The following is a 25,112-nucleotide window of genomic DNA, read 5'->3' on the forward strand; positions in this document are numbered from 1 at the left end:
CAAATAACAAATTTGAAAAAAAAACACAGTGGTTTGCCGTTACACTATCCCACTACGACACATCGCGATATCAATCCGATTTCGGTTAAACGTGCAGCTCTAGTGCCTAATAATACACAATGTCCCTTTAAGAGTGTGGTATTTGTTTTATCAAGCATTTTGCTGCTTATAAAAAAGCTTGTAGTATTTAGCACTAGTTCGGGGATTGAATTAAACCAAAATCCTTGTCTTGCTTCATGGTTTAGCAGCCTCGACGTCAGGCCTCGCTACAGCATCATGTCGTACATTGGTCGTTGATTCCTTTAAATCTGTCAATTAATCAAAATAACTAACGATGATAATAAGATAAAATCGAGGCATGTCAATTGTGTTCATGAGATTTTGTAGCCTACTTCACTTTGTCTAACAGATTGAATTAGTGAGTTTTATCTATTTAACACAGGTGGGTGTGGCCTGTGGAATTAAACTCAGCTCCCCCAAAACTGGTTAGACACAGTAACTTTGTGATTAAACAAGGTGGGACAATTACTTTTTTACATAGGGTCAAATTGGTTTTGATTTTTTTCATTGTGCCTTAGTAAATGGAATCAACATTGGGTTGTCTGTGTGATATTAAGAGTGATGATCTGAAACCTTTCCGAGTAATAAATTTGCACAAAACACAGAACTCAAGAAGGGGGTGTAAAGTAAGCTACTTTTAGTTAATGTGTATTTCTCAGACTGCTATGAAATTAACTTGTTCAACCTGTTTTTCTATTTTTAATATACAAGTAATCATCACACACACACACACACACACACACACACACACACAGTCACATTTTCAAAAATCTACGTTTTCAGTCCATTTCCATTGTAATGTAATACGCACTCCATTGTATACTACTGCGCATGCGTGACCTTTCAATAAATACGCCTACTGAACCGGATGTGGTCAGAAAGATCCGGTCAGCTGAACAAGCGGCTGGTGGGTCGATCTCCTACATGCGCAGTAGTAAAAACCCTATTTTTCCTGCCTCTACCTGAATTATTTGGTCAGCAATGGGTTTATATCTTTATAAACTTCACAGGGGCAAATACATTTTCATGACGTAGTATGCATTTATTATTTTGTTAACGTATATCATTAATAATATTTGAATGTATACAGGTTTAATGCAGTAATTCCAATAAGCAGGGAATGAACATTGTTTCCGCAGGTTTGTACATCGCTGCCTCAGCCATCGGTTCTAGGGGCGGGCGTTCTATTGATGTCTCAGGCAGCGGGGTTGCCAAGGAGAGGAGGACCACAATGGCGTTCATAGAGGACAGCAGTGGCAAAAAGAATTGGCTGCGAGGTGACGTTCAGACTTAATAAAGCAGAAACGCATTTCTGCGTGGCTTTCGTGCAGACAACAGCACTGTGGCTCTACATTGTTAATGTTGCTGACATTGTATTTGAAAGAAATACAAGACCAGGACCCAGCCATGATCTGCACCGCATATCCTCAGTGGGGTCGCAGGGGAGCCCATCCCAGCTGTCTTCAGGTGGTAGGCAAGGGACACACTGAACTGGTTGCCAGACAGTCGCAGGGCACACAGAGACTGGCAACTCACTCGCTGATTCACACCTAGGGACAATTTGGACCGGCCAATTGACCTGTCATTGAACCCTGAACCTCTGCACCATGGGGCCCCACAGTGCGGAGGTTCAGGGTTCAATTTAAGCAATTGCAGCTTCCCCGTGTGGAGTTTGCATGTTGTCCCTGTGCCTGAGTGGGTTTCCTCAGATCACTCCGGTTTCCTCCCACATACCCAAAAAACATGCATGTCAGGTTAATTGGCCGGTTCAAATTGTCCTCAGGTGTGAATGACCAAGTGGATGGTTGTGTATCTCTGTGAGCTCTGCGACTGGCTGGCAACCAGTTCAGGGTGTCCCCTGCCCACTGCCCGAAGATAGCTGCGAAGGGCTCCAGCACCCCTGCGACCCTACTGAGGATAAGCGGTGCAGACAATGGATGGATGGACGAGACCAGGAACCAAATATCAGTGTGAACTATTTTTTCCTTTTATAAAAACTGAACAGTTTTAACTATAGGGCTGCAACAATTAGTCAAAATTATCCACAAAATCACCAATATAGAATGTTTACAATGAATTCTATTGTCAGGTATTTTCACTACACATTTAACCAACTGCGCGAGGCAGCTTACATGAATATAATCGCTGCTGAGAGCAGGGCTGTCGCAAATATGACATTAGTCAAGTTGCCATTTTTTTCATATTTGCAAACATTTTTCACATTTGTGTTTACTGTCTTTTTTGCCACAAACTGATTCAGTTTTTGGACACATTTTGTGTTTACACCGAGCGACAGCAGTAAACCCCATAATACCAAAAAAGCGGTCAGCAAACTGTCTCAAGAAGATGCCAGTGAAAGGAACAAACACAACCAAATTCAAGCAGAATTTGGAGTCCAGGCATCCGGTACAATTCGCCGAGCTAGTCGGCAAAGGAAGAATAGCAAACAATCCAGGGGTTGCAGCTTGTCAATTGGATACACGTTAAGTTTATACACAAGTCAAGACATACAAACAAGACAGTGTAAAATGGCGCACGCTAAAAAAATAGTAATACTTGGTACAGCGCTACTGAAATGCTGCCGCTCAATATGCTTGACAACTAGCGTTCAGAGACATGCTGTACAAGTTTGATAAGCTGTACACCAAGCAAAAGGTTCATCTCGCAGACGGCAATCCTGAAATTGTATAACAATGTTAAGGATTGCGTTCTCGGGAGGTTAGCAAGGCAGATTTCTTTTCACTCACCATAGACATTTGGTCAAGCTCAAATACGACGCTGCACATAAACATAAAAGTCCACTACCTTGCATCTAAGAGGGAGCTTAAATCAAGGTGTTTGAACACAATAACATATACTCCAGAGAACCACACTGCAGAAGTCCCTGCAGTCTCTGAAAGCTGTTTTAGCTAAATGGGGATTAGACCTAAATTATTTCTTGACCTTTAAATTACTCTTCTTTATTAAGCTGTACAATATATGTAATATTAAGCTATAATCATAAAAGAATACATTGCGTCGGGAAAAAAAAATTGACAATGTATTCATCAATCGTGATCATTTGTGTGACAACCGGCTCCGGATATTCCAAATTGTGACAGCCGAAGCTTAGAGTCGCTTACCGGCAATAACGCCTCGGTCTCGAGCACTAACATACAAAAATTACAGCATCAACAAGTTCACGTACCGAAACTTCTAAATTTTGGGAGCATTTTAGCCTGGATATGACAAATTAAAAAACTGCTGTATTTTTCAGACTATAAGTCGCATTTTTTTTTTTCATAGTTTAGTTATTTTTCATAGTTTCATAGTTTCCTTCTTAATTATGCATTTTTTTGGCTGGTGTGACTAATAATCCAGAACGATTTATAGCCTGGAAAATACGGTACTTGCAAAGTTTGCAAAGCAGGCCTTGCGTTTTATGGCATTATCTAGGTACCGCACTAACATTTAAAGAGAAAGCACGTCAGGCAGTTGAACAAAATGGAGTCTGACTAGCCTAGGTAGGATTTAAGTAATATTTAACCCTTGGATGCACAAGTGGGATGAAAAAAACGACCTCCTAGGATGTTATTCTTAAATATCTTTAAAAGTAAAAATGTTGTAATATCATATTACAGATATTCCTTATAAAAAATGTTTATGAAATGATGCCATTAGTACTTTTATTTTACCCCCAACAACTTTCAACCCCACTTATGGAAGATTATGTAGTGCTAGGTTATGCATCCAAAGGTTAAGCCAGTTTTGATGACATGAGTTTTATGCGCACCAGTTATACATGTATACATTTTGCTCTAAAAGAGAGCTTAAATGTTATTTCAGAGTGTGCCTGACAAATTGGTGACAGGCTGGATAGTTTCATAAATGAGCTGTTAAAATGGTTGCAAATGACTTTTATACAAAGAGGGTGGGGTATGACAAAAACAAAGCTTTCCCCTTCACAACAGCCCTGGTAAATACTGACGAAACTCAAGGTCTTTTCCAAACTGAGAACTAAAGCCACCACTTGTAACAATGTAGGGACTGAATAAGAATTAGAGGTAAGATCTTGGGCCCCAACCCGAATACGGGCTTCTCTCAATGTTTTTTTTTTTCCTATTTCGTGGAGGATCTGCACAGCATGCACCTACTTTTCCCCAAGTAATTATTTGGATGACTACTTTTTACTTCTACTTGAATGATATTATTCTGAAGTAACTGTACTTTTAATTGAGTAACAAACTATGGCGCTAGCGCGTTTACTTCGGCACCAGAGTGCACACTTGAATTGAGGTACCGAACCCTTAGTAAACCCGAAGCTGCACCTCGGTTCCGTGCATACATCAGCCGAAGAAGGCACTTGAGGGCCGAAGTGCACACTTTGGCGCCAAAGTGCGCACACCGCTGAAATGCAGCTTCTGGTTGACTTCGGCGTGGTCCCTCAAATTAAGTTAATCGGTCAGGTTTGGGCTGGATCTGGCTTTTATACCCGAGGGGCGGGTCAGGTCGGCCTGGATTATTTTTCGGCATGATTTTACCTGTAATAACCTCTGAATGAAATAGGCAAGTGACTATATCAACAGGGTATTATTTAGACTCAAATATATGATTAGTCATGAAGTGCAGTATTTACGACTAAGTGAAGGCATTCTAAACGGCATAAATGTTAAAAGTTTATCATGAAAAACGTACGCAAATCTAGAAAAAAGTTGAGTGATGCTGTTGTGCTGAAAATAGGAGCTTAAGTACATGAGTACAATTACATCATTGCTGCATTTGAGTGCTTGAAAGCAGCATTGCCTACCAACTCCTTGAAAACTACTCAGTCTCTATATATACTGTATACATGTTTAAACTGTACTACTTTGTAGTATTGCCCAAGGCAGCAGCAACAGGCACAGACCTACAGTACACGCAAGTGCCGTGATTACGCAATATGGCTTGTACAATCACAAGGCTGCAATCAAACGCCTGCAAAAAGTTGGTGTTACGGCAAAGAAGCAACAACTAGGCTATTTTTCAGCAAGGTGAATACATTTGTGATTGGAGATATTTTAATGGTTGCATTTTCTGTACTGAATAATATAGAGCAGATGCTCGTATTACGACGTCGCTAACTTATGATCTATTCATATAACGATTTGGAATACACTGTTCTTTTATCCACTATGGGTCCCAAGACTTTCAGTGATGCTGAATGTTTAAACTTAAATTGTTGAAGTTTAAATTTCATTAGACACTCAAAAAAAGAGAAAGACATAGATGGATTTTAAATGTGCAAGGAGGCCCAGGAGTGGGCCTTCAGATAAGAGATTTCAATCCCGTCCTAAGGCCCTCCCTTGAGTCCCCTCTTTTCATTAAATCTTTACGGCTTTAAAAACAGATCAGCCCTAAGAGGTGTGGGAATCAAAGATCGGCAAAAATAATTGGCTGATAGCGACAATCATGTGATAGGCAAAACAACAAACAGTGCCCGAAACGTAAAAACAAGGAACTGGCATCCTGTGAAAACTCCTTTGCATTTGTCCAATATTAAAATCAAAATAAACTTATCTTTAGAGGTAAAAGCAAAAACATAATAAGCATAGAAACGAGGCTTGAGACAAAAAAAATGCAAAGAGTGCACAAGCATTCTTACACTCGTTAAGGAATATGGGCATAACGAATCGACAATTGGAACTATTGTTAAAATAAGCTGTCTATTAAAGCAGGTAAATCTTTTAAAAGGCATGACAATCCTTGCGAGTGGAAGATTTAAAATCAGTTTAATTTGTACCCCCCCATCTCCTTCCCCTCGCTCCTCTCACTTGACCAGCTGAAGTCACGTCACACCAAAAAAAAAAATATATACAATTTTATGTTTTGCCTTTACATGCATGTTTATTTAAAATGTTATTTAATCATATTGGTGTATGATACACATAGGTAGTACTTAACATCTACTAGTGATGTGCTCCTCAGTTCGAAACCCTAAAGTGTGTGCAGAGTATTTTAAATGAGTGGTTCATAAACCGCTAGTGGAGGTTTGTATTGATAACATAAGCAGTTACGTTCGAAGCCCCGCGAGGCGGGTGTACCACGTAACCGATTCAGAAAATGATTCGCTAGGTTTGAGTGTAGTTTGAAATAAAGATCGACCGAAGTAGGTTTTTCGGTGCCAAAACCGATTATTAGTATTAAAAGGAGGCCTATAACCAGTATTTGGAGCCTATATTCATTTTCTGTAAAAGCTTAAGAATTGACATGAGAGTATTTTAATAATGCAAATACAAATATGAATTAAAATAAAACATTAATAGCACTTGGAAACCTTTTACAATTTGAATTTAAACACAACTAACATGAATAATCTTCCACTTAAACCAAAAAACTAACAGTGCAGGAAATAAAATTGGGCTTACCAGCCACTCTTATGCAGATATATAAAAACTTAGCTCCCTGATTTTTTATGTAACAATACAATGCAAAATACAAAATACAATGTTTAGTTTTTCAAATTGTGATCAAATTTGACCTTGGACTAGGTAAGGTTTCACACTACTGTCTCACCTGTTTTCCAGGTAAGATGCCCATGCGACACTCATCGGCAGGCAATAGATTGAAAAAAATAATAATAATAATAATAGAATAAAAACCCATTTCAGTTTATCACAACCGAGATTACTTAACGTTAGTAGCACTTTCAATTATTATTTTAGACAGAACTTTAGAACGTTACCTTTCAAGAGACCAAAACTGTCCATATTCAAAGGGTTCAAGAACAACATTCAATTTACATTGGTTACGTCTTGGATTTGGGATCTGACAAGTTATTTTACAGGATTGTTTGTGGGTTAAACTGTCAGACATTTTCAATCAATACAAAAAAAGCAAAAAACACACAAACATTTTTGGACCATGGCCAACCCAAATGCCATGGTCAATGCCCAAACACCCAAACAACTTAGGTGCCTAACTTGTTTGGGTGTTTGGGCATTTGAGTTAGCCATGGTAAAAAATGTGTGTTTTTTTTTTTCTAATTTTTGCTAAAAATAAATTTTCCCTTTTTATTTTTTTGTATTTTCTGTGTTATTGTATGTGTTTGTCTTGCTGTCGGTCACCCCTCTTGAGGGATATGACCATGGTAGATAGATAGATAGATAGATAGATAGATAGATAGATAGATAGATAGATAGATAGATAGATAGATAGATAGATAGATAGATAGATAGATAGATAGATAGATAGATAGATAGATAGATAGATAGATAGATAGATAGACATTTGAGAATGGGAACTGATTTTTTTGATTTATGTCGCGACTTGCATTTAAAGTGGAGCGATGGGTCCCCAAGTCAGACCAGTTGAGAACCACAGTGGTAAGTCATTTTCCTTACGATGATGGTAAACGATAAAATGTTTTAAAAAGGGTTTGCGAGTTGTCGCTAAGTCAGGCTAACGAACAAATACTTTTATTAGTTGTAATGAACAATACGATACGCATCGCAACAGTGATTAACTCACTTTCCCAACAATGTAAAAATAGTGTTGAAATTGTTTCCGTTATGTTCCCTGACTAAATGTTTATCATTCGGCAGAAAACATTTTTTATGGCAGTGACCCAAACACGGCGCTTACTTAGCTGTTCAGCTAAGCTAACAGGCTAACACCAGAACCGACGCGGACAGACAAAATGACGGGAAAACGACTCGGAAAAACGGGGCCCCACTTACCACACCATCCCGTAAGCTCCTTCGCCAATGTACGACAGGTTGCTGTAGCGAGGCCCGACGTCGAACGCCTGGCCGCGGACCAGCTCGGTCCCCGGGCCGGGACTTGGGCCACCGGTAGGGGCAGACATCGCCGCGGTCGCCATGATGAGTTCTGTTCGCCTTCTACTTATTTTCTTCTTTTTTTGTGACAAGGCTGTAGGATGGAGCGAGGAAATTCGAGGCCTAGTTTAGTAGCGAGTCTGAGGGGGAAAGAAGGTACACAGCGCCGCCGCGGACGAGCTGCGAGTGGCGGTCAGGCAACGCAACACAGCGCAGCAGGAAATAACCACAGTCACGTGATCATATCTAGTCCATTTTGGTGATAGTTACATTTTTCCTGCTTCCAAATGACTTTTACAGTCTCCACCGTGAAAAAAAACGTTTTAGAATCATTGTTAATATATTATATAGTACTGTACGTTTAAATACGGTCAAATGTAAATGTTTTTTTCCGATGCTTTATTAAAAGTGTGTAATATTTAGTGCCTCCTAGTGCTACAAAAAACTTTCATTCAGTAAAAAAAAAAACATTGATTTGAGTACTAGGAAAAAACACGTAAACTATCATAACCAATGTTTATTTTATTAAAAAGATTAGGTCGAGATTTTTTTTTTACCTAGTGCAGAGGTGTCCAATCTTTTCAGATTTGGTAAACTGAAAATGTGTGACGGCCGACTAGTCAGCCTGGCAATCTTTGAACAGTCTTTAATAAATTCTCCCTCTGTTAAAGCTTTGCAGTGCTTGGTGATCTGCGTTGCAACCTGGTAGCTCGCCTTTGTAGCCTTTTTTATTTGGGTCTGTTAAAACAGCTTCCAGTTGCTTCACCTTTTCGCAGTGTTCATTTTCAGTTATATTTTTGTAGTCAGCATGTTTTATTTGGCAGTACCTCTTGAAATTATATTCTTTAAAAACAGCCAGTCTCTTGACAAATTAAGTAGACGCAGTTGTTTTGGATTACGATAAAAAAATTCCAATGTTTACTGTACTTGTCAGGGAAGCAGCAGCCCTTGCAGCCAACTTCCCTTTTTTATCTACAGTCGCAATGTCAGAAATGCGGTGGGCTAAAGTTCTCACAGAAAGCCAAAGGAAAGGTGGCCAAAGAGCTACTGCCATCATCTCGTGAAAGGGTGATTTACTTTTGGCAACATTCATCTTATGCAGTGGTCAAAATTACTGGTTGGCTACATATTATTAATTTCATGACAGAGGCCGCAGGCCAGTAAAAGTTTAATCACAGGCTGTAATTGGCCCCCTGGCTTGAATTTGGATGTGCCTGACATATTGGAATCCTTACCTAGAAGTTCCCGCTATGTTTGTCTGGCATCCAGCCTCCACGCTGTGCACTGCAACCTTACCTTACGGAACCTTAAAGTGACAAAACTGCACCATTTAACTACTTATTTTTTGGGGAGCTGTAAGAGCAAGATAGCAGACAATACAAGACAGTCCATTTCAGAAGTTTTGACTAATGAGCCATTAAAATCAAGCTAGTTGTCACTGTACTCTACTGGGCAACACATATACAGCGCCACAACTAGGGACCTGTTTTTCTATTCAATTATTTGCATTTCCATCCATCCATTTTCTGCACCACTTGTCCTCACCAGGGTCGCAAGGGTGCTGGAGCCCATCCTAGCTATTTTCGGGCAGTGGGCAGGGGCAACCGGGACCAGTTGCCTACCAGTCACAGGGCACACAGAAACCAACGATCAATTACACGCTCACTCGTGCTTAGGGACAATTTAGAGCCACCAATCAACCTGACAAGCATGTTTTTGGAATGTGAGAGTAAACAGGAGTTCCCAGAGGAAATTCCCCTTGGCGTGTGAAAAACATACAAACTCCACACGGGGAGGCTGGAATTCAGGGTTCGTACACATTTTTTATGGCCAAATGTATGCACTTTTTAGGCACTTTCAAGGCCATCTTTTTAAAATATTCCAGTACCTTCAAAGGAAGAAATCCAGTAACAATCAAAACAACGCTTCTTTTGTTGTTGACTTTGATGGCCAAAATAAAGTTGCTATCTTGCAGCTAGCACATACTTTGTGCTATTTTGATCTAGTCAAGTCATGTTTATTTGTATAGCCCTTAATCAAAGAGTCTCAAAGGGCTGCACAGACCACAGATTATTGCAAACCACAGACTATAATTACACCATCCCCTGATCGAAAACCTGCACGAGGGCAAGGAAAAATTCAAAAACCTAAACATGAGGAAAATGAAGAAAACTTGAGAAGGGACCGCACATGAGGTAATCTCCCTTCCAGGATGACCAGGCTGCAATGGATGTTGCAATAACAAACACACAGATAGTGTCAACATAAAATATAGGTTATTCATATCTTATAGAATAGAAGTGTGTTTTAAGCCTAGATTTAAACAGTTGTACTCAGGTCACAGATGGAATCTCAGGGGGAAGAATCTACAATAGTTTTGTGTCAATGGGCTGCTATAAACTGACATGAATTCTGCCATTCTGCCTACACGCACAACTTGGCTACGTCACACTTGTTTAAAGGGCTTTGTTGGTGTTGAGTAATAATAGAATTCATGTACTTGCATCGATTCTGTTGTTGTTTGACTTTAAATCCATTCTGAGTGTAAAAGGCTAGTTATGTATTTTACATTTTTTTGTAGATTTGTAAATATTTCTCATTTGTCAAGTCAAGTCATTTTTATTTGTATAGCCCTAAATCACGAAGAGTCTCAAAGGGCTTCACAGATTATTACACTATATTACACAGACTATTTTTCAGCCGACGAGAAGAGTAGGTTATTCATATGCTATGGAGTAGAAGTGAGTTTTAAGTTTAGATTTAAACATTTCCACTGAGGTTGCAGATCGGATCTCGGGGGGAAGAGCATTCCACAGCACCGGTGGTGCCCGGATGGAGAACGCTCTCGAACCAGCAGAACACTTCTTTGCTCTTGGGATCACCAAAAGACCGGCACTCTCAGATCGTAGGCTTCGGACCGGGACATAGGGGCAAATCAGATCTGAAAGATAAGAGGGAGCAAGTCCATGTATGATTTTGTATAATACTAAGAGAACCTTGAAATCACATCTAAGGCTAACTGGGAGCCAATGCAGGTTAGCCAAAATCGGTGTTATGTGATCGTACTTTTTTGTCCTAGTTAAAAGCCTCGCTGCGGCATTTTGTACCAGCTGAAGAGACTTGATTCTAGACTTCGGGAGACCAGAGAGTAGTGCATTACAGTAATCGAGACGGGAGGTAACAAATGCATGAATTATAATTTCCGCATCCGACTGAGACAGTATTGAACGGATTTTAGCAGTGTTACGAAGATGGAAGAAAGCGGTTCTAGTAATTTTCTTTACATGCATTTCAAAGGATAGATCAGGGTCAAATATGACACCTAAATTTTTAACTGAGTCACTCTGTGTGATGTGACATTTGTCAATGTTCACAGCAGTTTTCTAGAATAAGTCACGGCATTTAGATGGACCAATGACTAACATTTCGGTCTTTTCAGAGTTAAGACGCAAGAAATTGAGTGAGATCCACTCTTTTATCTCAATGAGGCAGGCCTCCAAATTTCCACAGTTTAGTGTGGGAGATTCCTCCAACGGAAGATATAGTTGAGTGTCGTCTGCGTAGCAGTGGAAGCTGATATTGTACTTGCGAATAATATCACCTAATGGAAGCATGTAAATGCTGAAAAGAAGGGGGCCAAGCACTGAACCCTGTGGAACACCGCAGGTAACATTAAAGGGCTCAGATGTCATTTCACCATATTTAACACAGTGGGTCCTATCTGAAAGGTAGGATCTGAACCACGAGAGGACGGTTCCTGAGAGACCAATCCATTTTTCCAACCGTTCTAGTAGGAAATTGTGGTGCACTGTGTCAAAATTAGCACTAAGATCCAGCAGCAGCAAAAGTGATGAAGCGCCAGAATCCATTGCCAGTAGGAGATCATTTGTTACCTTGATCAGAGCTGCCTCAGTAGAGTGGTTAGCCCTGAATCCTGATTGCATGGATTCAAAAAGGTTATTCTCAGATATGAAAACATTCAGCTGCTGTGCCACTACTTTTTCAAGTACTTTAGAGAGGAAAGGTAGGTTTGACACAGGTCTATAATTACTTAAGATTTCTGGATCAAGGTTGGGTCGTTTCAGTGTGGGTTTAATAACGGCGGACTTAAAAGCTGCTGGAACTACACCTGAGGAGTGATATGTTTATAATATTTAGAACTGAAGGTCCAAGGACGCCAAAAAGACTTTTAATAAGTGAACCTGGGAGCGGGTCGAACTGGCAAGTTGTCGGTTTGGCCGCATTCACCACCTGTTTGAGATCATCAAGTGACAGTTCACTAAAACCGGACAATTTCCCAGGACAGCCACCCTGTAGATTTCAGCTCTTTAATAAGTGTGGTATTAATAATTTCTTTAGCAATTTCTTCCTGTATGCATTGAATCTTCTTGGTAAAGAAGACCATTAAGTCATGAGCAGAGTGCGTCGAACTATCTGCGATAGTCTGTTGCCTTGTAAGCGATGCTACAGTGTCAAAAAGGGCTTTGGGATTGTTCTTTTGAGACGCAATCACCTTCGAAAGGTAGGCCGATTTTGCAGAGGCAAGGGCCGCTTTATACTTTAACAAGCTGTCACACCAGGTTTGATGGAAAACCTCAAGCTTGGTAGCGCGCCATTTTCTTTCCAATTTCCTGCATTCTTGTTTAAGGGTTCTAGTTTCAGCAGTAAACCAAGGCGTGCGTCTTTTAGGACGTGATTTTAGCTTTATGGGCGCTATTGAATCCAGGACACTAGTCAGGGTGGTATTGAACTCATTCATGAGTGAGTCAATCGAGCCATTGTATGAAGGAAAGGACGCAACTGCTCCAGGAAGGAGTTCAAAGAGCTCAGAAACTGTGCCAGTGCTTATATTGCGTCCGCTAAATCCTTCAGCTTTTTTAACACTACATTTAGCTAGCACCTCAAATGTAACTAAATAATGATCCGAGATAACGGTAGTACACGGTAACACCATAATGTTTGAGGTTAAAACTCCGAGTCAGAATCAAGTCTAGCGTGTTTCCATTTTTATGGGTTGGCAAATCAACCAGTTGATTAAAACCAAATGCATCAATTAGAGACCTAAACGCAATAGTACGTGAACTGAGTGGGGAGTTCATATGAATGTTAAAGTCCCCCATAATTATAATTTTGTCTGCATAGGTTACTAGTTCAGAACTGTAGACCAAAGTTCAGCAAATTCGTCCAAGAAAGTTGTGTATGGCCCAGGTGCGCGATAGATAGTTATTACATAAATTGACAATAGAGAGGACCGCATCACAAGAGCCTCAAACGCCTTGTAATTATTAGCGGTACGAGGATTAAATTTGAGCGATTTTTCAGAAATGAGCGCAACACCGCCACCCTTTTTCAACGTGCGTGCTACATGGCTACTCGCGTAGAGAGGGGGTGAAGCATAATTTAGCGCTAAATACTCATCCGGGCGTAACCAAGTTTCACAAAGACCCATACAGTTAAGTTTATAATCACGAATAATGTTATCAACAAGTAAAGCTTTAGGAGCAAGCGATCTAATATTTAAAAGACCAAATTTTAGCTTTGCTGAATCATTTGACTTAGCTGAAGTCTTTGTAGTCTTTGTAGAGATCTTCAAAAGATGCCGCCGTTGGGGCCGTTCGTGAGCGCTGAGTGTAACTTACACAAGCGTCGGTTGTCCGGCGAGGAATGAATGGTGGAATTAGTTACATCCTCGCGTCCTTCTTGCTCCTTAGACTTCGCACGCTTCACACATCTACCTGCACGGCAACCACGCTTCTGTTTTCTGTCTTTACGGCGCCGTTGTCGTCGTTTATTAGGAGGGATAGCTGTCCACAAGGATGCCGGATCTCTTTGAAGTTCGCTCGGTATATCATAAGCGGTATAAAAAGTGCCCGAGAAGTCGAAATTTAGACGCCCACCCAACCGAATAAGTTCGTCCCTACTGTAAGTATTTTTGGCCACACATGTGTCCAAAAGTGAAAGCAAAAAAGACAAGAGAACGGCAATAAATAGAAGATTAGCTGGAGAGCATGTTGAATCGACAGCCTTCTTCGCACTGAGTACATTTTTAAAGTTCATGTGTTTTATGGGATTATGTCTTTTACTTTGAATTTAATCAAAATAAACACATATATTATTTGACTAACCAAAATATGAAAGCAAGTTATGTTTACCATTAAAAAAAGTGTATTTTTATATTCCATCGCCTCGGCCGAGACATACCTAATTGGTAAAATGGCGGCGCCCTCTGTTGGCTGCGGCTGCATCGGCTCGCTACAACGGGTCAGGTGTATCGACATTTCGTTCTGTGTACATTGTTACAAAGAATGACAATACAAAGGAAATTATTATTATTATTATTATTATTAATTTGTTGTTGGACTAAAAACTAAATATTTTTATTATATATTTTGTTGTGTTGCTTGACCTCAAAGTTGCTTAGTAGAAACAATTTGAACGTTTGAATTAAGTAAGCTAAAAGTACACTGTACACTGCTTCTATAATATAGAAAAATAACACATTGTTTTAAATGAATTACTAATGAATGTAGTGCATAATGTTTTTCCATTATTGACAGTAAATCACTAAAAAAGAACAAAAAATATGAGGAGCCATTTGGGAGCCCAAATCTTCTCAGTGAGCTGAGAGGAAAGAGACGGTTCTGGAAAAAAGACAATTCCCATGACGAGTCTGATGAACCTGTCTTCTTGGATGCTTCAAGTAGGGGAAAGTGACGCTTCACATGAGAACTCGAAAACGAAAAGCCACTATCGGCGCCATTTTTCTCACTTATTACATTTATTTCTCAATTTAATGCGTAGTCAATCGAGTCAGATTACCAGGAAACATTGGCAATGGCAGCAATTGCAAGCATTTTTAAGCATGTCACCAAAAATTCAAGTATTTTCCTGACTTTAAAAACACATTAAAATTCAAGCATTTTCAAGCATTTCAAGCACTCATACAAACCCTGTGAAATTGAACCCTTAACCTCAGCACCATGGGGCAGATGCGCTAACCACTCAAACACCGCGCCACCATATTGGCATTCCTTAGCACTTAATTTCACATTTTGCATTCCCAGGTGAATCGGAAGACTTCCAGACAACTGGAATAGCAAAGAAAAAAATACACAATGTCTGTCGAAATACAAAAAACACACTATTCAAAGTTATAAGATTTTTATTGTTTATAAGTATTACAAAAAGTAATTTTTATACCATTCCAGGCTTTGTTACGATACTATACTCTTGTTAGAATCTCTAATAGTGGGAGAGAAAAATAAAATCAGAGGGAAGGTGAGTTGTGTGCATAGCTTATTATCATCCATCCTCCGGGCAAAACCATCATAGAATAAAAGGACAAAACAAAACATGGATAAATGCTATTCCTTTTTTAAAGAGTTAAATAGGTTGTGTCAACCCAACAAATTAGTGGTTCATCCCCAAAATATATCGCTAACAACAAAGAGTAGTGTGAGGATCAAAAAAAAAATGTTTGGATGGAAACTTTTTCCAAAACAAAGTTGAAGACTAACAAATGACGCAAAAGAAAAGCTTGCAAGCAGACCAGCTGTAGGCAAACGTTTCCGCGCATAACATTATGCAAGCCACGTTGGTTGTAAACAGTAGCTGCTTCCACCAGGGAGCAGCAAAACGATGAGTCTATGGCCGTCATCGGCGTCTGTGCAGAAGGTGAAGACGCTTCAGGCGCATTTAAAAAAAAAATACAAGTAAAGTAGCAGCCTCTAAAAACTACAAAGTGGTTCACATGGAGTTCCCCGATCAACAGGGACTTTCCTGGCCTTTTCACGCGTCATATTGGGTAAGAGGTAGGGAAAAGAGCCAGTGGCGGCTTGGGAGAGTTCAGGCTGGTTGGTTGGTGGGATCCCTTAACCACTTGGGTCGTAAGGGCACCATTTCCTGTGGTGTGTCTTGGGCAAGTTCAGCCTGGTGGCGCCCATCCCTCTCCAGGCCAACATATGTACAGTACGTAAAAAAAAAACAAAGTTGTAGATCAGAGCTAGGGAACCTTTTTGACCCAAAGAGCCATAATAGCAAAACATTTTTTGTCACAAAAACTACAAACAAAAATCTCAGGTATTTCCATTCACTGCAGTGGGCGAGTACTAAGAGAGATAGGAGTGTGCTATGTGTAAATTGCTCTTTGTACTTTTCTGGTGTTTTTTGTGTGTTTACATTTGGTCCTGTGGGTTTTCATCATAAAGTGTCTCAACAGTAAACCTAAGTTATTCAATGTGCTTTCATATAAAGGATCCCTTAGTGTAGTCCAACTAAAATGGAGTCTGCTGGGGTGTTACCTTGACTGTAAACTTTAGTTGAGACTGTGCCCTTTATATACTGGACAAAGCCCAATGAAATATCATCACTCCTCCAGCTATGCACGCACCCAACTCAGCATTGCGCTGATCAAAATTAATTTTAAACCATCAGATTTGATCTCAGAGCTATGTACACCCATGAAAAGAGGTTTCGGACCCCAGATGTAGAAGTATGGCAACACAGCTGACAACAGAGCTTTTTGCACAGAACTCATAACATCATTCAAATTCTGTGAAAAAACCCTTGACCACTTTGAACATCATCTTAGCAGTATCACAATCAACGAGGTAGTGTCCTCAGTAAATTACTTAAAAAAAAAATATTTGCTAAAATTTACCTCACTGTGATAATGTTCAATACAGCAATCATATCCTCGAGCAGGGATGTTTTCATGACTACATATGGCTCGGAGTACAATTATACTCATGCAAGTTTCATCTACAGGATTCCAATTCTAATAAGTGCTGAGTACAGTGCGCACATAGCTGACGTAACACTAACGGTATGAACTGCTCTGTCCAGTATATAAAGACCATATTCCTTACTATATTTTACAGACCCCTTTTTTGGCTGCACATCGCAAAGGAATTATTTATATAGAAGCTCAATAAACAATTTAAGTTCTCTGTTGAGACAATTATAAAAAAACTCACAGTACAACTTTAAACTGCAAGAAACGCACCCCGGCAAACAGAGCAATTTGATTGGGTGAGCAGTAAGGGTGTGTGGACCTGTGCACACAGCGCACTTATCTCTACCCAGCGCTGTCTGCCCCGACGGAGAAAAGTTATTTGTTGATGTGGGATACAAGCTCAAGCACTATCCTTATTTTATAAATTGTATCCAATCATCTAACCCCACACAGTAAAATGAAATGCACAGAAAAAAGATTTTTTTTTGGAGAGCTGGTATCGCAGTTTTTCTTGAATTTGTCTTAAAATATATGGTATGGCTCCCTCTAAAAAAATGTTTTAAATATATATATATATTGCCATTATGGCTCTTTTGGTGAAAAAGGTTCCCAACCCCTGACCTAGAGAGTAAAATAACATTAAAATGGCAAAAGGTCTATAGACGGGCTGCAGCATAATTTGTAAACAAACATCTAACATTAAAAAATGACAATTTTGAATGCTAAACTGTGATGATGGATAGGAACACTATTAATATTTGAATTATTGTTAACGCCAACGACAATAATTAAAAAAGATGTTACAACGGAGCACGACAAAATCTGTTGTAAGGACTTTTTTTCAGGCCAGTGATTATTGGCAAAAAAATATCCAATAAGGAATATATCAACCAAAAATATTTTAGTTTCCTATGGCTTACAAAAAATGTTGGTTTTGTTTTTCCCGTTTACAACTCAGGGAAACCCCCTCTTTCCAATTAGGGTCGCAAAACGGGCTGCAGCAATGTTGACATGTTTTTTAAACATATATTATTATGTAATGTCAATTTAAAATCCTATGATAAGCTGTGATAACGGATAGTAACGATAGTAACCATATTGAATTAACGAGACATATTTAACGCTAACAATGATATAAAACAAAACAACGGAACACAACAAATTTTGTTGTAGAGACTTCTTTTAGGCTAGTGATGATTCCAATTCTTGGCAAAAAAAAAAATCTAATAAGGGATTTATCGGCCAAAAACATTTTAGTTTCCTAAGGCTTACAGCAACAGAAAATTGTCGTTCGATCTCACGACACAGAATATCGCCACCTCCGTCCTCCAATTTGAGGAAACTCACAGAGGAGCAATATTTCAACGTTATTTTCAAATTATTATGTTGTTTATGCAGGAAAAAAAGATAAATTTAAAAAACTTTTTTTTTTCTGAATTAAAAAGCTAGTATTGAGTGAAATTGTCTTGCTGATTATTTTGTCAGGCCCAACTTATTTTGATCAAGTTCTGTCAAGACTGAATCACTTATCTTCCCATTCCGATAATGCTCGCGACACAGAGGAACAAGCAAGCCCCGTGCGGAAAACAAAATGGCAACTGGAGGTTAAAGTGCAAATAGCCGTGTTTTTTTCCCACTTTGCCATGTTCGGACCAGCCGAATCTGCGTCTAGTGGCTTTCTAGTGGCTCTCGATGACTACCGGCTCATAGCCGCCCGCTGACACACTAAAGGGGAAAACGGAAAGCGGTTAGTTTTTTTCTGGTGTGCCAAACGGCCAGAGGTGGGTAGAGTAGCCCAAAAAAATATTAATGTAAAAGTACTGTTACTTCAGAAGAATATAATTTTGGGATTTTATATTTTAAATCTATATTCCAATGATTTATGTGTTTAAATGCATGAATAACTCAATGGATAATAAAATTATTCCATCAAAAAATAAAGGAATACATTATTCAAAATAAGTTCCATACAATTTAAAAAGTTCTCAAAAAAAAAAAAAAAATCAAAACATGCCTCCATCAAAAATATGTAAATAAATATCTAGATAAATAGATGTGAAATGAAATGGTACTTAATGAGCAACTGTCCGGCAAAACAGTAAAAAAGAAATCCCAAGCCTGCTCATAAGTGCCACCTTATGGTTCTTTAAGTCACTGGTCAAATTTAAATAAAAGCAACAAAACGAGAAAACAATGCGCCTTAGAGATAGAGACGCTTACTTACATGGAGGGGATTTAAGTAACGGCTTCAATGTCTCCTAATGTAGCAGAGTAAGAGTACCCTTTCTTCCCAAAACTTCTTAAGTAAGAGTAAAAAGTATAGTGATTTAAAAATACTCCTAGAAATAAAAAGATTATCCTAAACTTAGGCAAGTAATGTAACGTAGTAAATGCAACTCGTTTCTACCCACCTCTGCATACGGCCAATAAGAAACGCTTACCTGTTGCCCAGCTGGATGGCGCTGAGCGCTGTGCTGCCGTCTCGGTTGACGAAGAGACGCAGGTTGCTGTCTGTGTTTTAGAGATAAAGGACGCTATGCGTTAGCTTATCACTGAAAATAAGCAAACATTAATGCATTCTTTTTACTGTACAGTTAACTTCCGGGATACAGTAACCCTGCCTTATTACGTTTCACTTAGCGGTGTGGAATGAGACGTTTTTTTGGCCCCTTTTTAAAGGCATCTGCCCGACTATACCATATCAACAAGAAATTGGTTTTCTAGCCAAATACTTCATACTTTGTGATTTTTATATTTATTTACTAAAGGTTCAAAGCTTGCAGTGATGCTAAAGCAGGTGTCAGGAACATATGACCTGTGAGCCAGGTGATGCTCTTTTCTTATCTGGCTCGGAGATAAAATTCTCTATTTTAACGCTTTGGGTACAGGAGTGCAATACCGCGTTCTAACACTAGTGGCAGGAGAGCTATAGTACTTTTATATTTTTAAAGCCCCAGTGTGTAACTTTCCTCCACTAGATGGCATTGTTTTTGACACAACATAGCAGAAAGTTGCCAGACAAACACGGCGGCGATTTTAGGTAGAGATTCCACTGTGTAAATGAAATACAAATCATAAAGATTTTATTTATTCAAAATGTGTACTAAGATGACTTTATGTTATGATTTTATAATATTTATTAGAACTCGGTGAGTCTAATCCACACCTCACAAAGCACAATATAACACACACTGATTTATACATATTTAATATATTTGCTATTATTTACAAGTAAACTAACATACTATTTTACTAGTGATGATAATCAACAATGCATTCGTTTTTGTGGTTACAATAGTAAGCTAGATCCCTAATAAAAATAAATGGTAATAAGCAATCTTTAGCATAAAAGGTTTAGACAAAACATTTTTTTTAATCTTTTGGTTCTAAATAATGCCTGCCAAAATTGAATTAACCCTTTCATAGGGTTGGGAGGATTACTTTAAAAATGTAATCCGATGCATTTACTAGTTACCAGTTGTAATCAGTAATGTAATCCGAAATACACTATTGAAGTATTGTAACTGGATTCAATTGGATTTCTTATGGATTACTCCAATACCAAATATGCTAATAAAAGACAAAAACAATATAAATAAAACAACTAAATTGTGTTTAACATAAATGAACTACGTAACCTTGAAAATGAATTGGAAGGAAACCAAGGTTAGGTAGTTCCCTGTAGTCCTACGAGAAAGTACTCATATTTTAACAACTTAGCTCATCTTGGGATTAAGAGATCGCAGAATCGATTCCCTGCTCCTCCGTGTTATATGTCGAAGTGTCCTTGGGCAAGACACTGAAACCCTAATGCCCTCAATAAGCAGGTTGGCACCTTGCATGGCTGCACAACCGCTATTGGTGTGTGAGTGTGTGTGTGAATGGGTAAGTGCGAAGCACATTGTAAAGCGCTTTGGGAAGTCTTCATTGACTTAAAAAGAGCTACATAAATGCAGACCATTTACCATTTATTAAGAAAAATTAAAATGTTCTCTTTCACATGACAGACAAGATACACCCCGTTTTAGTTTACATTAAGAGGACATGAGGAACCCCATGTTGTTCTAAACACATTCATTGTTTAGTTCTAAATTCGAACTAACTTTTTAATTGTTGGAAGTGGGGAAGCCAAACCTCTTGAAAGTATTTAGATTTACTATGCTAATTATTCTTACAAAATAACAATACGGTTTTTGAATAGTGGTTTTTAAACAACTATTAATTGCAAAATACAACAAAACAAAATTTCAACAAAATGTGTGCTACATTGATGGAGAAAACAATAAAGACAAAAAGAAGAGTGCCTGCATCTGCAACATTCTTTCAGTGCCAAACCCTCCTCTCAAGTGGGACTTTCTGGTGCCAGCAGTTTTTTTTTGCCTCATTTCTGACTCATTTTTGTAGGCCTACAGAAAATGTAGCTCTGTAGGTATACAGGGATAGGACAAATCAAAAGAAAGCTTGAACCCTCATCATTCATTAGAAGAAAAGTCTGAAAAAAAACAGCTTTTTGTAAAATGATGCATTTCCTGTAGAACTTTCACTCGAGTCCTTTTTTTCCCTGTATATTTTTTATACTTCCTACATACAAACAATGCTTTCCATAAACACAAAGGTGCCTTTGCTTGCAAAATAACATATTATTGCAAGAACATTGAACTTGTGCATGAACGATGCATAAAATTTGCAAGAACCTTTAAGCCACCTATATTCTGGTGAAATGATCACATGATTCGGTTAATCATGACAATGTGATGTGCACTAAACTTCATCCCTCTCTGTCCCGACGTAAACAAGGGCCCTTCAAAAGATTAAAGCTTTAAAACGGTTCAGTCTATACTTATGTCATCACGTTTATCACCACACTGCAAGTACTTGGGATACGGGCTGTCGCCTACACACTGCCATACGGTGTCCTACTGTGGAAAATGGGACAGAATTAGGCACTAAGTGTTGACAAAGATCTGATCAAAGTCACTCCTGCTATCTAATGGTGATTTATCATACAGATATAATTCCCAGAGGCTTGATACTAACGGAATAGATACGCCTAACAAAACAAAACAACGCATTTTTTAATTTTTGGCACTCAGGGACAAAGCTTCTGAAAACTTATGTATATGTTATGGCATTGAATAAGTTAATGTGTTTCTGTTGTATAAGAACACACACACAAATACATTGAGACTTTGTTACATGAAAAAAAGATTTTGTTGTCATCAATAAATAATGAAGACTAAGGTTGAAACTGATGAAAGGAACTTGCTCAAGTACTAGTACACTATGTACTTGACTTTTTCTTCTTTTGTGGCTGACGTTAACATTTGTGAGTACCTTCAGTGTTGCTGACATCCTCAAAGTTTTGGCTCTGGACAATCTTCTCCACTATGTCGTCTGCATCCATGCGAGTGTCGTCCACCCAAGACGGCTGACTCTCCACAGAATCTTGCTTCCTCCTGAAAGTTGCAACACAAAATGTGTGACCATGGAGCTCAGAAATGTCTTTGGCTGCACTTTTTTGTTCCCTTGATTGGATTTTACAGTTGGTTTTTGTTGACTAACTTTGCATTTATTATTTTGTTGTGATTTTTATTTATAAAAACTTCAAGAAAAAATGGCTTGTGATTGTTCTTTGAGGTTTAGTTTGTTGATGTGCAATGTCTAAAAAAGGGGTCACCAAACTTTTTAATGCTGAGAACTACATTAATTGTTACTGATTAAAGTGAAAGGCTATCAGTATTGGGCACATTACTTTAAAAAAAGTAATTATAGTTACTAACTACTTCTTCCAAAAAATAACTTGGAGAGGAACTGAATACTTTATGGTAAAACTAACCAGTTTCCAGGTAAACTAACTATTTCTGTTACTTTAAAAATAAGTTAAAATAATGTAAAAGAATTTGAAATTTTCTCAGCAGTATTCGAGACAGGTCAATAGAGAACAGTAGTTGTGTTTTAGAACCTTGCACCTCACCAGCAACAGATTTACCCTACAAATTAAGTGTAACAAATATGAACAGTAAACAATATAATAAAATAACTATCAACAGTAAACAATATAAAGTGAGTTTAATAAATGTAATGAGAACTAAGAAACAAAAGAAAACATATGAGAGCAAAGGGAGAAAAGGTATGGAAGAAAAAAAGAATAAACTTTACATTTTTATACAAACACATTAACAATGAAAAACAAAGGGGGGGAAATTGAAATATTGATAAAAATCCCAAAAAGATTGTATACCAAACAATTTTACCTTTTTTATGCTCAACAAATTTAAAATCAACAACACAGAGTCCCAAAAATATGCATATTGACCAATCATATGAGAAAAAAGACATCTTGAAAGGAAACAAGCTGTTTATTGGTGGAGGGCTGCCTCCCTTTAATCACTTCCAAGAGCCGGCTCACGAATCTGTTCCCACTGCATCCATAAATGTCAACAGCACTGGTGGCTCACTTTTTTCTCGACTCAGCAGCCTTCATTCGGCTTTTGTGCGAGCAGTGGGCAGTGGCTCAGGAGGTAGAGCGCTCGTCTTGGGATAGAGAGATTGCAGTTCGAATCCCGGCTCCTCCGTGTTACATGCCGAAGTGTCTTTGGGTAAGACACTGAACCCCTAATACCCCCAATAAGCAGGTTAGCGCCTTACATGGCTGCACTGCCGCTATTGGGAAATGTGAAGCACACTATAAAGCGCTTTGGGAAGTCTTGACTTGAAAAGCGCTATATAAATGCAGATCATTTCATTTCATTTCTTTCTAACTATGTGGTAGTCGCTATTTTGAATGAAGAAAAGATCCAAAAAGAGGCGACGTGAACAACTCTGGAGAGCAGAAAACCACGCCACCAAATAGTTTCAGTGTGCGAGGGCACCACGCCATTTCAGTAGTCCCTTGCTGTATCGCAGATTCACTACTTCAACGATTTTCATTGTGCATTGTGTTCTGCATTCTGACTAGCTAAACAGAGGAAGATGCTTTCTATCGCCAACAAGTTCGGACCTCTCCACCCACCAAACTTGCTCTGGAGATATATGCGGTTCTTTGGCGCTCCCTAGTGCTTTTTCAAAAATATTGATAATGTGAAAATATATAGTTTCTGCAGAACAGAACCAAAAAGTTAAATGCAGTTTTCCATAACAAAAAGTGGGAGCGCACCTGGGGTTCCTATTGGCGGGCAGTAGCGGCCTGGGCGGCCGAGGGGGTCTCTCCGGACGCCCCACTTCTCTTTCTGCATCAGCTGGGGTGTCGGTAGCAAAGCTACCCAGGCCCCCTGAGGTGCTGCTACCAGTGGAGGTATTCCTGCGGTGCGTCAGGTCCGACATGCTGGAGGAGCATGAGTGCTCCGTGCTGTAGCCTGTGGCACATGACTGAAGTGAGCAAATGCTAAATGCTAAACTCAAAGCTAGTTCCGGTTTGGAGAAAAAACACCAACCAGAGATTTTGCTTTGCTGGCTGGCGTAACTGGAATTGCGAGAATGTCCTGACTGAAAAAGTTCTCCGGCGACGCACGGATTGCTTTCGGGGTCTTCTAGAAGACCTGAGAGAAAGAAAACACACATTTTGTCAGAGCGAAAGAAGGAACGACTCCAAGTTTTCAATCGTATTTTACTGTCACCGTGCACCTGAGCTAACGATAGAAGGTCGATGTTTGGGCGTTCGGCCTAGAGAAATCCCTCCAGGCGGGCCGGGTTCCGCCGTGGTCCCCTCCCCTTTGCAGTCCAGCTGCAGGGTGTGCTCACGTCCCGGTACCGAGATACTCTTGGCTGTGCTGGCTGGCCTGATGCAAGCAAGAACACACCCAAAGTTCGCAAACTGTTTTTTTTTGTTTGTTTTGTGGGTGTATGTGAAATTTCCAGAAAAATAAATTTAACCACTTCACAATCCTGTAAAATTCGCCTGAAATCCTAATCCAAGACATACCCAAAGTAAAACAAAATATTATTAAACCCTTTGGATATTATGGATGGTTTTGGTCTCTTTTGAAAGTTAACATACTAAGGTTTTTTTCTTAAACTTAAATAATCACTGCAAGTGCTACTAACATTGAGTAACCTAAGTTGTACACACAGATAAAGAAGATTTTTATTCCCGCCTGAATTACATTCCTGCAAAGGAGTGTAGAATGGGCATTTAGTTGGAAAACAGCTGAGACAATAGAATTAAACCTTACCCGTTCCAGGGTGAAATTTGATCAAAAACTGAAAAGATTCACATTGTATTTTACACGTTTTTCTTAAAGTATGCAAAGGCATTTACAGAAGTTGCCAATTAGAGACTACCAGTTTACAGCTCTAAAAGCTCTGCAACCATGTATTTTACTTTGGCCAACAATTAGACATTGTGAAAGCGTTGTAAAAGTTTGAAGTCCCTTTCCAGAAGCCAATCACTGAAAGGGTGCACAATTGTGCGTAAAAATGGATCACTAGTTGCATTACACACCTTTATTTTTGGCTCTGATTTAAATACACAACGAAAATATGCGTATATTTTAAATATTTATGTTGGGAATTTAATTGGATAACTA

At 39.0% G+C, this 25,112-nt stretch overlaps 2 protein-coding genes across 2 annotated transcripts in view; both read right to left on the bottom strand.

Annotated features, from left to right (window-relative positions):
* The window catches only part of mapk1 (mitogen-activated protein kinase 1), a 36,745-nt gene extending 28,679 nt beyond the window's left edge, over nt 1–8,066 (bottom strand). Inside the window, exon 1 of the mRNA XM_088335711.1 lies at nt 7,755–8,066. Coding sequence (XP_088191837.1) covers nt 7,755–7,897 — 143 coding nt within the window. The 5' untranslated portion in view covers nt 7,898–8,066. The remainder of the gene's footprint in view (nt 1–7,754) is intronic.
* A 6,931-nt stretch (nt 8,067–14,997) lies between these two features.
* Nucleotides 14,998–25,112, bottom strand: part of LOC148365221 (early estrogen-induced gene 1 protein-like) — a 29,733-nt gene continuing 19,618 nt past the window's right edge. The window contains exons 7-12 of the mRNA XM_088335712.1: nt 24,211–24,365; nt 24,021–24,125; nt 23,744–23,942; nt 21,922–22,043; nt 19,029–19,098; nt 14,998–18,312 (exon numbers count right to left, since the gene is read on the bottom strand). Of these exons, the coding sequence (XP_088191838.1) occupies nt 18,267–18,312; nt 19,029–19,098; nt 21,922–22,043; nt 23,744–23,942; nt 24,021–24,125; nt 24,211–24,365 (697 nt within the window). The 3' untranslated portion in view covers nt 14,998–18,266. The remainder of the gene's footprint in view (nt 18,313–19,028; nt 19,099–21,921; nt 22,044–23,743; nt 23,943–24,020; nt 24,126–24,210; nt 24,366–25,112) is intronic.

This window comes from Urocampus carinirostris, chromosome 5 (assembly GCF_059441175.1).
Source record: "Urocampus carinirostris isolate Australia breed hairy pipefish chromosome 5, RoL_Ucar_1.0, whole genome shotgun sequence".
NCBI classification, from domain to species: domain Eukaryota; kingdom Metazoa; phylum Chordata; class Actinopteri; order Syngnathiformes; family Syngnathidae; genus Urocampus; species Urocampus carinirostris.